Source organism: Oncorhynchus tshawytscha, linkage group LG14, assembly GCF_018296145.1.
Source record: "Oncorhynchus tshawytscha isolate Ot180627B linkage group LG14, Otsh_v2.0, whole genome shotgun sequence".
NCBI classification, from domain to species: Eukaryota; Metazoa; Chordata; class Actinopteri; order Salmoniformes; family Salmonidae; genus Oncorhynchus; species Oncorhynchus tshawytscha.
This window is the reverse complement of record NC_056442.1, coordinates 12,065,295-12,077,668: the sequence shown is the minus strand read 5'-3', so window position 1 is coordinate 12,077,668 and position 12,374 is coordinate 12,065,295. Positions and strand designations below refer to the sequence as shown.

The following is a 12,374-nucleotide window of genomic DNA, read 5'->3' as shown; positions in this document are numbered from 1 at the left end:
GCTCATCCCTTCAAGGGTGGAGGGTAGAGCAATAGAACATTTAGCTAAATATGGTTTTATATTATTTGGAATTCAGATGAATTATTGAAGGACCCATTTTCTCCCGTACTAGTCTAGTGTTACTGTTGTTACCACTTGTTCTGTCCCAAGGTCTTTCGCAGCCTGTAAGGATTGACATCTTTGAGGACTATATCTATGGGATCGGGATGAGGAATGATGTCTTCCGGGTCCATAAGTATGGAAAACGGCCAATGGAACGGCTCCATCTGGGGGTAGAGAGACCCTCCATTATCTTGGTCCTCCATCGATTCAAACAGCAAGACGGTAGGCTTTATCAATCACTTTCTCTTTCCCTATTTTCTCTCTTTCTGTCTCTCTCACTCTCACTCTGTCTGTTTGTGTCTGTCTGTCTGTGTCTCTCGCTCTCTCTCTCTCTCTCTCTCTATCTCTTTTTGTCTCTCTCTTTTTGTCTCTCTCTCTCTCTCTCTCTCTCTTTGTCTCTCTCAATATCTCTGGCTCCCTCTCCCTCTCCCTTTCCTCTCCTATTCCCTCTCTCCAATGACTGCTGGCAGTTGTTTGTTTACTGTCGTCTGGTTCTGCGGGTGTTCTGTGAGAGTTGAATGACAATGTGGTCATCTGCTTGGTGGGAACCGTACTGCATGCCTCTGTATGCCACTCCTAAGGGCCAGTTGAAGCCCTCTCCGATGCATCATTATCCCTAGCTCCAGCCCAGAGGATCACACTGTTATTCTCTCTCAGTTAAAAACAATAAAAAAGGATCTCATGTTTGACTTTGAAAAGCGTGAGCCTTTCATAAGCACAGAATATGATTTTCTCTTAGTGTGTGTCATCTTGATATTCATTATTTTCTTGTCTGTGTTACATAGTGTATTGTGTGCTGTCTGTGCATTTCACACCTACTGCAACCAGCCAGGTCCCCACAAACAACACAGTGGTGCGGAGCACAGTCGTCTATGTGCTACACTCCACAAACTCACACATCCTGCTTTCTAACCTTTATCCCATTGGATGTGTCAGTGTCCAATCCGTGCTTAAGGATGGACTGTGATTTCCTGTGTCTGCTCAACCCTGCCGGAGCCAGCTGTTTCTGTCCTGAGGGGACCACGCTAGTAAACAGGACTTGCAGGGACACCAACACATCAGGTACATTAAGACACCAATGTGTTCGGTATAATACGCCTTCCTGTCAACCAGCTAGCTATGCAATGAGAAGGGACACTAACATCCCAGAAGAGTAGACTGCAGGGACACTAACATCCCAGAAGAGTAGACTGCAGGGACACTAACATCTCAATACAGTAGGCTGCAGAGACACTAACATTTCAGTACAGTAGGCTGCAGGGACACTAACATCTCAATACAGTAGGCTGCAGGGACACTAACATCTCAGTACAGTAGGCTGCAGGGACACTAACATCTCAGTACAGTAGGCTGCAGGGACACTAACATTTCAGTACAGTAGGCTGCAGGGACACTAACATCTCAGTACAGTAGGCTGCAGGGACACTATCATCTCAGTACAGTAGGCTGCAGGGACACTATCATCTCAGTACAGTAGGCTGCAGGAACACTAACATCTCAGTACAGTAGACTGCAAGAACACTAACATCTCAGTACAGTAGGCTGCAGGGACACTAACAGTTCAGTACAGTAGGCTGCAGGGACACTAACAGTTCAGTACAGTAGGCTGCAGGAACACTAACATCTCAATACAGTAGAATGCAGGGACACTAACATCTCAGTACAGTAGACTGCAGGGACACTAACATCTCAATACAGTAGACTGCAGGGACACTAACATCTCAGTACAGTAGACTGCAGGAACACTAACATCTCAATACAGTAGACTGCAGGGACACTAACATCTCAGTACAGTAGACTGCAGGGACACTAACATCTCAATACAGTAGACTGCAGGGACACTAACATCTCAGTACAGTAGGCTGCAGGGACACTAACATCTCAGTACAGTAGGCTGCAGGGACACTAACATCTCAGTACAGTAGGCCTGGTCACCCTGCAATACTTTCATTTGATCCACCTCCAACTGAGACTGGATCTTTCATATATATCTTTCCTATGCTGAGTAAATTGGAGTGAAAGTGAAGGTACCATGCAAGCAGTCCTGCATAGAACAGTCAGTACAGCCCATTTGAGTTCCAGCCTTTTAGAAAGGTGGATTAATCTACTCGTTAGATATTAATGGGAGCAGGTCAAGGTTGCCATGGTTTTAATCTTAACACGTGGGCCTACATCATTTGCTTTCAGGAGAAATGTGTCACCCTGCCTGCGAGAACGGAGGGCGATGCATCACCAACGAGAAGGGGGAGCTGCGATGTTACTGCTGGCCAAATTTCTCCGGGGAGCGCTGTGAAGTCGACCACTGTAAAGACTACTGTCAGAACGGGGGCACATGCTCAGGCTCTTCCATAGGTAAGCCTCTTCTGCTGTGTGTGTGTGTGTGTGTGTGTGTGTGTGTGTGTGTGTGTGTGTGTGTGTGTGTGTGTGTGTGTGTGTGTGTGTGTGTGTGTGCTCCCTGCTCTTCCGCTGGGACCTCCAGGACAGGAGAGGGCGCTCATCCATCCGTGACTATGGGAAATGAGCGTTGGGACCTGGTTGGGACCAAGGCCCCTGTACTGTCAGCCAATGAGATCCTTCCCACAGATGCCAGTTCTGCTGTGACAACTTCTGGCTTCATGATTGATAATCTGCTTCTAAATAACTATCGCTCTGCGTCACATGTGTCAAACGTATTCCATGGAGGGCAGAGTGTCTGCAGATTCACTCCTCTGCTGTACTAGATGGATCAATTAAGGTCACTGATTAGTAAAGAACTCCCCACACCTGGTTGTCTAGATCTTAATTGGACACCAAACTAATGGAAATAACTCAAACCAGCAGACACCCCATGGAATGAGTTTGAATCTCCTGCTTTGTGTAGTTGTGGATGGGACATTAGTGAGCATTTGTGCCAGTGCTTCCCAGTGTCAGGGAGCCATACGAAAGTGCAGTTAAAACCCTTTCGTTTGACTACCCTTGAGAGATGTAAGCTATAGATGTATCTGAAAATACAGTATGTATGGCCCCACTTTGGTATTGCATTAGCGAAGACGTCAGGACCACCATGAATATGCACGGCACGCTTCACGTCTGGCATTGCTATCTATTTTTGAACAGTTGTTAAAACACATTTAAAGTCCCCAAAGTCCAGGTTCCGTTACAGTAAATGCATAGCAAGGTTTTTTTTCTCTCTCTTCAGAATAAATAATTGAGAGTGGAGATATAAATAAATGGCATGGATCAAGCTTCTCTTTTCTTACTCTTCCGATGACATTTTTGGGAGGAAATGAGGTGGTCAAATACTTAGGCGTGAACGAACAGTTCAATGTTAGTGTTGGCATGGCGACATCAGTGACAACTTACCTCTTAGCTGACAGATGGAACATCAGGGGGAAGAACTTCAGACACACACAGTAAGTTTCTATTCATCCCAGTCAGGAGCGGGCAGCAGATTGTTGTGTTTCAGATGTAAGCTCTCCAAGCGGTCATAGGACCAGTGTGAAACCAGTTCAAATCCTTCCAGTGCAAATAGACATGGCTGTTTAGAAAACATTGGACCTTGGGGGTCTCTTTGTGGACATCACCTTGGATGGGAATTGGTTTTGAATCTCTCATATGAAATGTGAGAGAAATCACATCTGCCTTGTGTTTGCTTGCTTTTCCATTATGACGTTGGACAGAGGACATGCTTGTAATTATATTTATATCAGCTACAGAATTTGGAGCCAATTTCAATAGATTGTCAAATAAATCAAACTACACCCCCCCCCTCTCTCTCTCTTCCTCCCTCCTCCTCATTCTCGCTCTCTCTCCTCTCTTATTTCCCTCTCTCTCCTTCCCTCCCTCCCTCTCTCTTTCTCTCCCTACCTCCATCCATCTATGTCTCTCTCCCTCTCTCTCTCTCTCACTCTCTCTCTCGAAATCTCTTAGGGAGGCCTACATGTCGTTGTGCTGTGGGGTTCACAGGGCCGGTCTGTGAGAGGAAGGTGTGTGACAACTACTGTCTGAATGGGGGCACCTGTGACGTCAGCAGGGGGAACCAGCCAGTGTGTCGCTGTATGGCCGAGTACACTGGGGAGCGTTGTCTCCACCGTGAGTCAGATACACACACACACACACACACACTAAGATTGGCCTGTTTTAGGACAAGCAATCAATCCATATTACGTGTTGCATTCAGTCTCACTTCAAAAGCTACTTGCTTGCAATGGCTCAATATCAAGGGTTGAACAAATAGATTTTGCACTGATTGATACAGTGGAAGGCCAGGAACGTAACACGTGAAATAAATGAGCTTGTTTACCTCCACCTTGGTTCCAGATATCTGCCATCACTACTGTACCAATTCGAAGGCTTGTACTCTGTCGAGCAAGAGCCACGTGGAGTGTGTGTGTTCAACCAGATATGAGGGAGTGAAGTGTGAAGTGGACAGATGTCTCCAGTGTCGAGGGGCACCGTGTATTGTCAACCTGGAGACAGACAACGTGTCCTGCAAGTGAGTATCATCTGAGTAGAATAGGTCACGCTTGATTTGGATAGTCCAGACAGTATGACCATCTGTAAAGATAAGCAACTGCTTGCTAAGGTTAGGGTTAGAACAGGGGTTAGAGTAAGGATTAGTTTGGGGTTAGAACAGGGGTTAGAGTAAGGATTAGTTTAGGGTTAGATCAGGGGTTAGAGTAAGGATAAGTTTAGGGTTAGAACAGGGGTTAGAGTAAGGATTAGTTTGGGGTTAGAGTAAGGATTAGTTTAGGGTTAGAGTAAGGATTAGTTTAGGGTTAGAACAGGGGTTAGAGTAAGGATTAGTTTAGGGTTAGAACAGGGGTTAGAGTAAGGATTAGTTTAGGTTTAGAACAGGGGTTAGAGTAAGGATTAGTTTAGGGTTAGATCAGGGGTTAGAGTAAGGATTAGTTTAGGGTTAGAGTAAGGATTAGTTTAGGGTTAGAACATGGGTTAGGATAAGGATTAGTTTAGGGTTAGAACAGGGGTTAGGGTAAGGATTAGTTTAGGGTTAGAACAGGGGTTAGAGGAAGGATTAGTTTAGGTTTAGAACAGGGGTTAGAGTAAGGATTAGTTTAGGTTTAGAACAGGGGTTAGAGTAAGGATTAGTTTAGGGTTAGATCAGGGGTTAGAGTAAGGATTAGTTTAGGGTTAGAGTAAGGATTAGTTTAGGGTTAGAACAGGGGTTAGGGTAAGGATTAGTTTAGGGTTAGAACAGGGGTTAGAGGAAGGATTAGTTTAGGGTTAGAGTAAGGATTAGTTTAGGGTTAGAACAGGGGTTAGAGGAAGGATTAGTTTAGGGTTAGAACAGGGGTTAGTGTATGGATTAGTTTAGGGTTAGAACAGGGGTTAGAGTAAGGATTAGTTTAGGGTTAGAACAGGGGTTAGAGGAAGGATTAGTTTGGGGTTAGAACAGGGGTTAGAGTAAGGATTAGTTTAGGGTTAGACAAGGGTTAGAGTAAGGATTAGTTTAGGGTTAGAACAGGGGTTAGTGTAAGGATTAGTTTAGGGTTAGAACAGGGGTTAGTGTAAGGATTAGTTTGGGGTTAGAACAGGGGTTAGAGTAAGGATTAGTTTAGGGTTAGAACAGGGGTTAAGAGTAAGGTTTAGTTTGGGGTTAGAACAGGGGTTAGAGTAAGGATTAGTTTAGGGTTAGAACAGGGGTTAAGAGTAAGGTTTAGTTTGGGGTTAGAACAGGGGTTAGAGTAAGGATTAGTTTGGGGTTAGAACAGGGGTTAGAGGAAGGATTAGTTTAGGGTTAGAACAGGGTTTAGGGATTTGATATTTAGTTGAAATGTTACTGATACTCTAGCGATATCTAAATAAAGTGATATCGAATAGAATTACTAGAATGGAACATTTGATTGACACCCATCACAGAACATTCACTTGAAAGGAATATCCGTTCTAGTAATTATATTTCTGTGGATGCTGCCACATGTCAGCATTCTCCTGTCTCCATGGTTCAGGCCTTGCGTCATTTTATTCATGCGTTTATTCATGTGCTTTGCAACACTTTATGAAGTCATTGCCATATTCCTTTCCTGTCCTTACAGCTGCAGTAATGGCAGAGTGGCAGCCACCTGTCAACTGTGTGATGGATACTGTTACAACGGAGGAACCTGTCACCAAGACCCTGAGACCAGCCTGCCGTTCTGCCAGTAAGTCAGCACAATTGTTTTTGTATTTCTATTGATGATATTTCTTTCAACTGAGTAGGTTGTCATCGTCAGTTGTCATCATCAACTAGTGGCAAAAGATCTGAATTGGGCTGCCTGTGTAAACGCAGCCATTGTGTTTTGTCTTCATTCTGCTTTCAGTTGTATCACACACACACACAGCACTGATGCAGTACAATTAGTGGTATTGAAAGTGGTTGTGTGGTTTTGCTGTGCGAGACAGAGCGAGTACTGTAGTAGAGACGGGATTAGACCCAGGATACTAAAATGGGAACGTAGTAGAAGACAATGAGGTCTCACCCAGAGGTGGCTTATTTCCACGTTTTTTTCCAAGAGAAAAGGGTTTCAGTTTTCCTTTCTCTCTTGCAAATTGTATGATCTCCTACATTCAAGTACACAGAGGCTTTTGGTTGTGTTTGTTTCTAGGGCTGGCATCACTCACAAGAGGCTTTTCAATGTTGATCAACCCTTAGTTGCGTCATCCATTTTTTTTTTTTTACTTTTGGAATTAATCATATTCAGTATTATACAGTCTGTATAGACAAATTAATAATATATACCCATTGATTCAAGAGGACCACAATGGAAATAAGTCCCAGACTTTATTGTGCGTTATCCTCGATGATTTTATTCATGTGCATGTATGGCTTTTTTCAAAAAAAAAATTGTGCTTGTTTTGTAAAATGGTCGAATTAATAAACTAAACTAAACCTAAAGATTCTTGAATAATATAACGTATAAATGCCTCATGAGCTTAGTTCAACTGTCCTAACCCATCAGAACCCAAAATATAATCTTATTTAACTCCAATGCTTGTAAACAATGTAAATGTAAACAAACACTGTGTATCCTTAAAACAATGTTAAACTATAATTGGCATATCATGGACGGCCAGCCCGTGCATCCGTAGCTCTGTCTATCAATTTGAGAGTGGTTACATTTCTCCAGGCCCACCCCTCAGCCTATTACCAAAACAGAGATGGGCTGTGTGCTTTGTTATTGTTTCAATGAAGGATTCTAGCTTTAAGCAGTATGCCTCGATACTGTTAGATAACACCGCCTCCAATACTACAGCTTTGAATGAGCAACGGCTCATTCAAGAGACTGGTAACTCTATTGAACTTATCCTCTGCAGCAGAGGAAACTCTTCCTTTCCTGTGGCGGTCCTCGTGAGAGCCAGTTCCATCATAGCGCTTGATGTTTTTTGAGACTGCACTTGAAGAAACTTTCAAAGTTCTTGAAATGTTCCGGATTGACTGACCTTCATGTCTTAAAGTAATGATGGACTGTAATTTCTCTTTGCTTATTTGATCCGTTCTTGCCATAATATGGACTTGGTATTTTACCAAATAGGGCTATCTTCTGTATACCCCCTTACCTTGTCAAAACACAACTGATTGGCTCAAACGCATTAAGAAGGAAAGAAATACCACAAATTAACTTTTATCAAGGCACACCTGTTAAGTGAAATGTATTCCAGGTGACTACCTCATTAAGCTGGTTGAGAGAATACCAAGAGTGTGCAAAGCTGTCATCAAGGCAAAGTGTGGCTATTTGAAGTGTAAAATATATTGATATATAAAATATATTTTGATTTGTTTAACACTTTTTTTGGTTACTACATGATTCCATATGTGTTATTTGATAGTTTTGATGTATTCACTATTATTCTACAATGTAGAAATTAGTTTAAAAAATAAGGAAAAACCCTTGAACGAGTAGGTGTTCTAAAACATTTGACCAGTAGTGTGAGTCATTCTATAGATCTCAAACAACAATCTGGGGCTATTCCTGCAGTTGAACCTATTTTGCTCCCACTTGGCGTGACATTAGATGGATTGCTTTCCATAATGCTTTGCTTTCTCACCTGAACACGCACACATCCTATGGAAACACTAGGATGAAATAGGGCCTAGCTCCATCTGTTCGATTTCATACTCCGTATCCTCCAATGGCCCGAGCTGGTGGTCTGTGAGAATGTGTTGTGCTCTACCTTCTTTTATCTATGTGTCCAAAATGGCACCCTATTCCATATGTGGGCCCTGGTCAAAAGGAGTGCATTATATAAAGAATAGGGTGCCATTTCAGATGCAGACTTTGTCTCTGTGTTCCTCAATATATGATTCGTTCATGTGGCGATCATTTCTCTGTGCTGCAGCTGCACGCCTGGGTTCTTGAACCAGCGCTGTGACCAGCGGGCCAATCCATGTGATAACTACTGTCAGAATAAAGGGATTTGCACGTTAACCGCCTTAAACAAACCCCAGTGCAAGTAGGTCTGACTTTTACCCCTCCTCTCTTCCCTGGCTCCCTTCCCCTCCTTCCTCCTCTCCTCATCTCCTTCCCTCCTCCTCTCCTGCCATTTCCGAGACCAGCCCTCACTGTCTCACTATCCAGCAGCGTCCACTCTGAACATCACTCCCCGACTCAGAATCTCACCAGTACCTCTGTTTCTGTCTGTTGTCTAACATATTGTACAATAGAACCCCTTACAACACATGTTCCCTCATTCACAGCACAGACACGCCTTACATTTCTCTCTTTGCCCTAGCCTCTCAACGCATGTAGTGAAAACAGGACAATAACGAAGTCTCTAAGTGATCGAGAACAACTTTCTGCAGCTAAGCATATTCCCAAAAAACCAATGGTGTGATTTATATAGGTCAGCTACAAGCTGTCATGCCCTTCGGGACTATGATTCATGTGGTACCTGCAGTGAGCCACAGTCCCTCTAATGAAAGTTTGATTAAATGCTGCTTACAGTCTATTTAATATGAGCTAATATCATTTCATCATCATGCGGTCCCCCTTGTCAGATTACATATAGCGTAATTGCATGTCTTACTCTCCTCTGGGCAAGGGAGGGGAATGAGAAAAGTAGTAATGGATCATTGTCTCTGGATTACATCCAAACCTTGATGGGTCCCATATGGCACCCTATTCCTTACATAGTGCGCCACTTTTGACCAGATTCCTATGGTCCCTGGTCAAAAGTAGTGCAGAATCAAGGGAAAAGGGTCCCATTTGGGATGCGGACTTCGTGTGAGATTATGCTTATTTTCTTTAACTCGATGAGGGAATGAATTATGCATGCATGTTCCCTGAGACTTTACCAAATGAGGAGATGAAATTAAGAGATGTGTGTGCGTGTCACAGGAGACTGCTGAGGGGAGGGCGGCTCATAATAAGGGCCGGAACGGCACACCTGGAAACCATGTGTTTGATGTATTTGATACAGTCATTACCACGAGCCCGTCCTCCCTAATTAAGACGGCTATAGTGTGTGTACACCATAGCCTTCTTGTTAAAGAGATTTGGTTTGACCAACAGACAGCTATTCATACTCATTGCGACTTTTCTAGGTGTCCAGCTGATTGGTCAGGTACACAGTGTGAGAGACCTGCCCCCAAGAACAGTCTGTCTGGCAACATCAGCGGGGGTGAGTAGTTATTGGAAAGAGTTGTGAAGAGACTCTCTCTCTCTCTCGCTTGTTTGCTCGCTCGCTCTCTCTCACAAACATACAGATGTAAGATCTTAATTTGATCACTATTTTGTTGCTTAGAATGTGCAAACTTGTGGTGTATTTGAGTTTAAAAAGGCTTCTAAAGTTTGATGTCCACTACGGAAAATGTATAAACCCCTACAAAAATGTCCATTAATTATAATCCAGGTGATAATTCATATTTCCTGTTGCTGCAGGATTAATTTCCTGTTGTAGCAAACTGGCTCAAATTAAGATCCTGCATCTGTACAGACACACACACATTCTCACACACAAACATAGACACAAAATCCTACAAGAAAAATACAGTCTATTTTCACTTCTAAAAGTGCTATTGGATTTGGAGACCTTTTCAGACTCTTTGAACCACCCTACCCTCCCAGAGATTGGTATTTCATCTTGGTCTGCAGTCTGAAATTTCACTGTCGACTTGCTCTCAAGGCTTAACTGTGCAGACTGAGCCTTTTACCTCCATAGACTGACTTTAACTTTAGCAGAGCCATAGAAATGCAGTCCCCATATGTAGAAGCTTTTTGGATGTTAACATATTGTATTGTTCCACACTAGAGAGGAGGGAAGTGTGTTACGTATTGCACATGTTTAACTCTAAAAGTTTGATCTGTGTGTTTACAGGAAGTATGGCCATCATTGTCCCACTGGTTCTGCTGGTGATTCTCATCACTACCATGGCTTTTGGTGTTTTCATATGCAAGAGGAAGCAAAGGTATGTCTTTACTTCTATGTAGACAGATTCCAAAAGATACCCAGTCACTTCATACTACATACAGTGCCTTCGGAAAGTATTCAGACCCTTTGACATTTTCTACGTTTTGTTAGGTTACAGCCTTAAATTGATTAAGTCGTTTTTTTCCCCCTCATCAATTTACACACAATACCCAAAAATGATGAAGTGTCTGAGACCGTGTCTGTGCCTCGACCTAGGTTGGGCAAAACTAAACATGGCGGTGTTCGCCTTAGCAATCTCACTAGGATAAAGACCACCTCCATTCCTGTCATTACTGAAAGAGATCATGATACCTCACATCTCAAAATAGGGCTACTTAATGTTAGATCCCTTACTTCAAAGGCAATTATAGTCAGTGAACTAATCACTGATCATAATCTTGATGTGATTGGCCTGACTGAAACATGGCTTAAGCCTGATGAATTTACTGTTTTAAATGAGGCCTCACCTCCTGGCTACACTAGTGACCATATCCCCTTGCATCCCGCAAAGGCGGAGGGGTTGCTAACATTTACGATAGCAAATTTCAATTTACAAAAAAAAAAAAAATGACGTTTTCGTCTTTTGAGCTTCTAGTCATGAAATCTATGCAGCCTACTCAATCACTTTTTATAGCTACTGTTTACAGGCCTCCTGGGCCATATACAGTGTTTCTCACTGAGTTCCCTGAATTCCTATCGGACCTTGTAGTCATAGCAGATAATATTCTAATCTTTGGTGACTTTAATATTCACATGGAAAAGTCCACAGACCCACTCCAAAAGGCTTTCGGAGCCATCATCGACTCAGTGGGTTTTGTCCAACATGTCTCTGGACCCACTCACTGTCACAGTCATACGCTGGACCTAGTTTTGTCCCATGGAATAAATGTGGTGGATCTTAATGTTTTTCCTCATAATCCTGGACTATCGGACCACCATTTTATTACGTTTGCAATTGCAACAAATAATCTGCTCAGACCCCAACCAAGGAACATCAAAAGTCGTGCTATAAATTCACAGACAACACAAAGATTCCTTGATGCCCTTCCAGACTCCCTCTGCCTACCCAAGGACGCCAGAGGACAAAAATCAGTTAACCACCTAACTGAGGATCTCAATTTAACCTTGCGCAATACCCTAGATGCAGTTGCACCCCTAAAAACTAAAAAAAATTCTCATAAGAAACTAGCTCCCTGGTACACAGAAAATACCCGAGCTCTGAAGCAAGCTTCCAGAAAATTGGAACGGAAATGGCGCCACACCAAACTGGAAGTCTTCCGACTAGCTTGGAAAGACAGTACCGTGCAGTACCGAAGAGCCCTTACTGCTGCTCGATCATCCTATTTTTCTAACTTAATTGAGGAAAATAAGAACAATCCGAAATTCCTTTTTGATACTGTCGCAAAGCTAACTAAAAAGCAGCATTCCCCAAGAGAGGATGACTTTCACTTTAGCAGTGATAAATTCATGAACTTCTTTGAGGAAAAGATTATGATTATTAGAAAGCAAATTACGGACTCTTCTTTAAACCTGCGTATTCCTCCAAACCTCAGTTGTCCTGAGTCTGCACAACTCTGCCAGGACCTAGGATCAAGAGAGACGCTCAAGTGTTTTAGTACTATATCTCTTGACACAATGATGAAAATAATCATGGCCTCTAAACCTTCAAGCTGCATACTGGACCCTATTCCAACTAAACTACTGAAAGAGCTGCTTCCTGTGCTTGGCCCTCCTATGTTGAACATAATAAACGGCTCTCTATCCACTGGATGTGTACCAAACTCACTAAAAGTGGCAGTAATAAAGCCTCTCTTGAAAAAGCCAAACCTTGACCCAGAAAATATAAAAAACTATCGGCCTATATCGAATCTTCCATTCCTCTCAAA

At 42.9% G+C, this 12,374-nt stretch overlaps 1 protein-coding gene across 1 annotated transcript in view; it reads left to right on the top strand.

Annotated features, from left to right (window-relative positions):
* LOC112267733 (low-density lipoprotein receptor-related protein 1B) overlaps window positions 1-12,374 on the top strand; it is a 101,837-nt gene that overhangs the window by 83,434 nt on the left and 6,029 nt on the right. Inside the window, exons 58-65 of the mRNA XM_042296647.1 lie at window positions 151-324; window positions 1,039-1,164; window positions 2,290-2,454; window positions 4,012-4,173; window positions 4,402-4,576; window positions 6,138-6,242; window positions 9,623-9,699; window positions 10,396-10,486. Of these exons, the coding sequence (XP_042152581.1) occupies window positions 151-324; window positions 1,039-1,164; window positions 2,290-2,454; window positions 4,012-4,173; window positions 4,402-4,576; window positions 6,138-6,242; window positions 9,623-9,699; window positions 10,396-10,486 (1,075 nt within the window). The remainder of the gene's footprint in view (window positions 1-150; window positions 325-1,038; window positions 1,165-2,289; window positions 2,455-4,011; window positions 4,174-4,401; window positions 4,577-6,137; window positions 6,243-9,622; window positions 9,700-10,395; window positions 10,487-12,374) is intronic.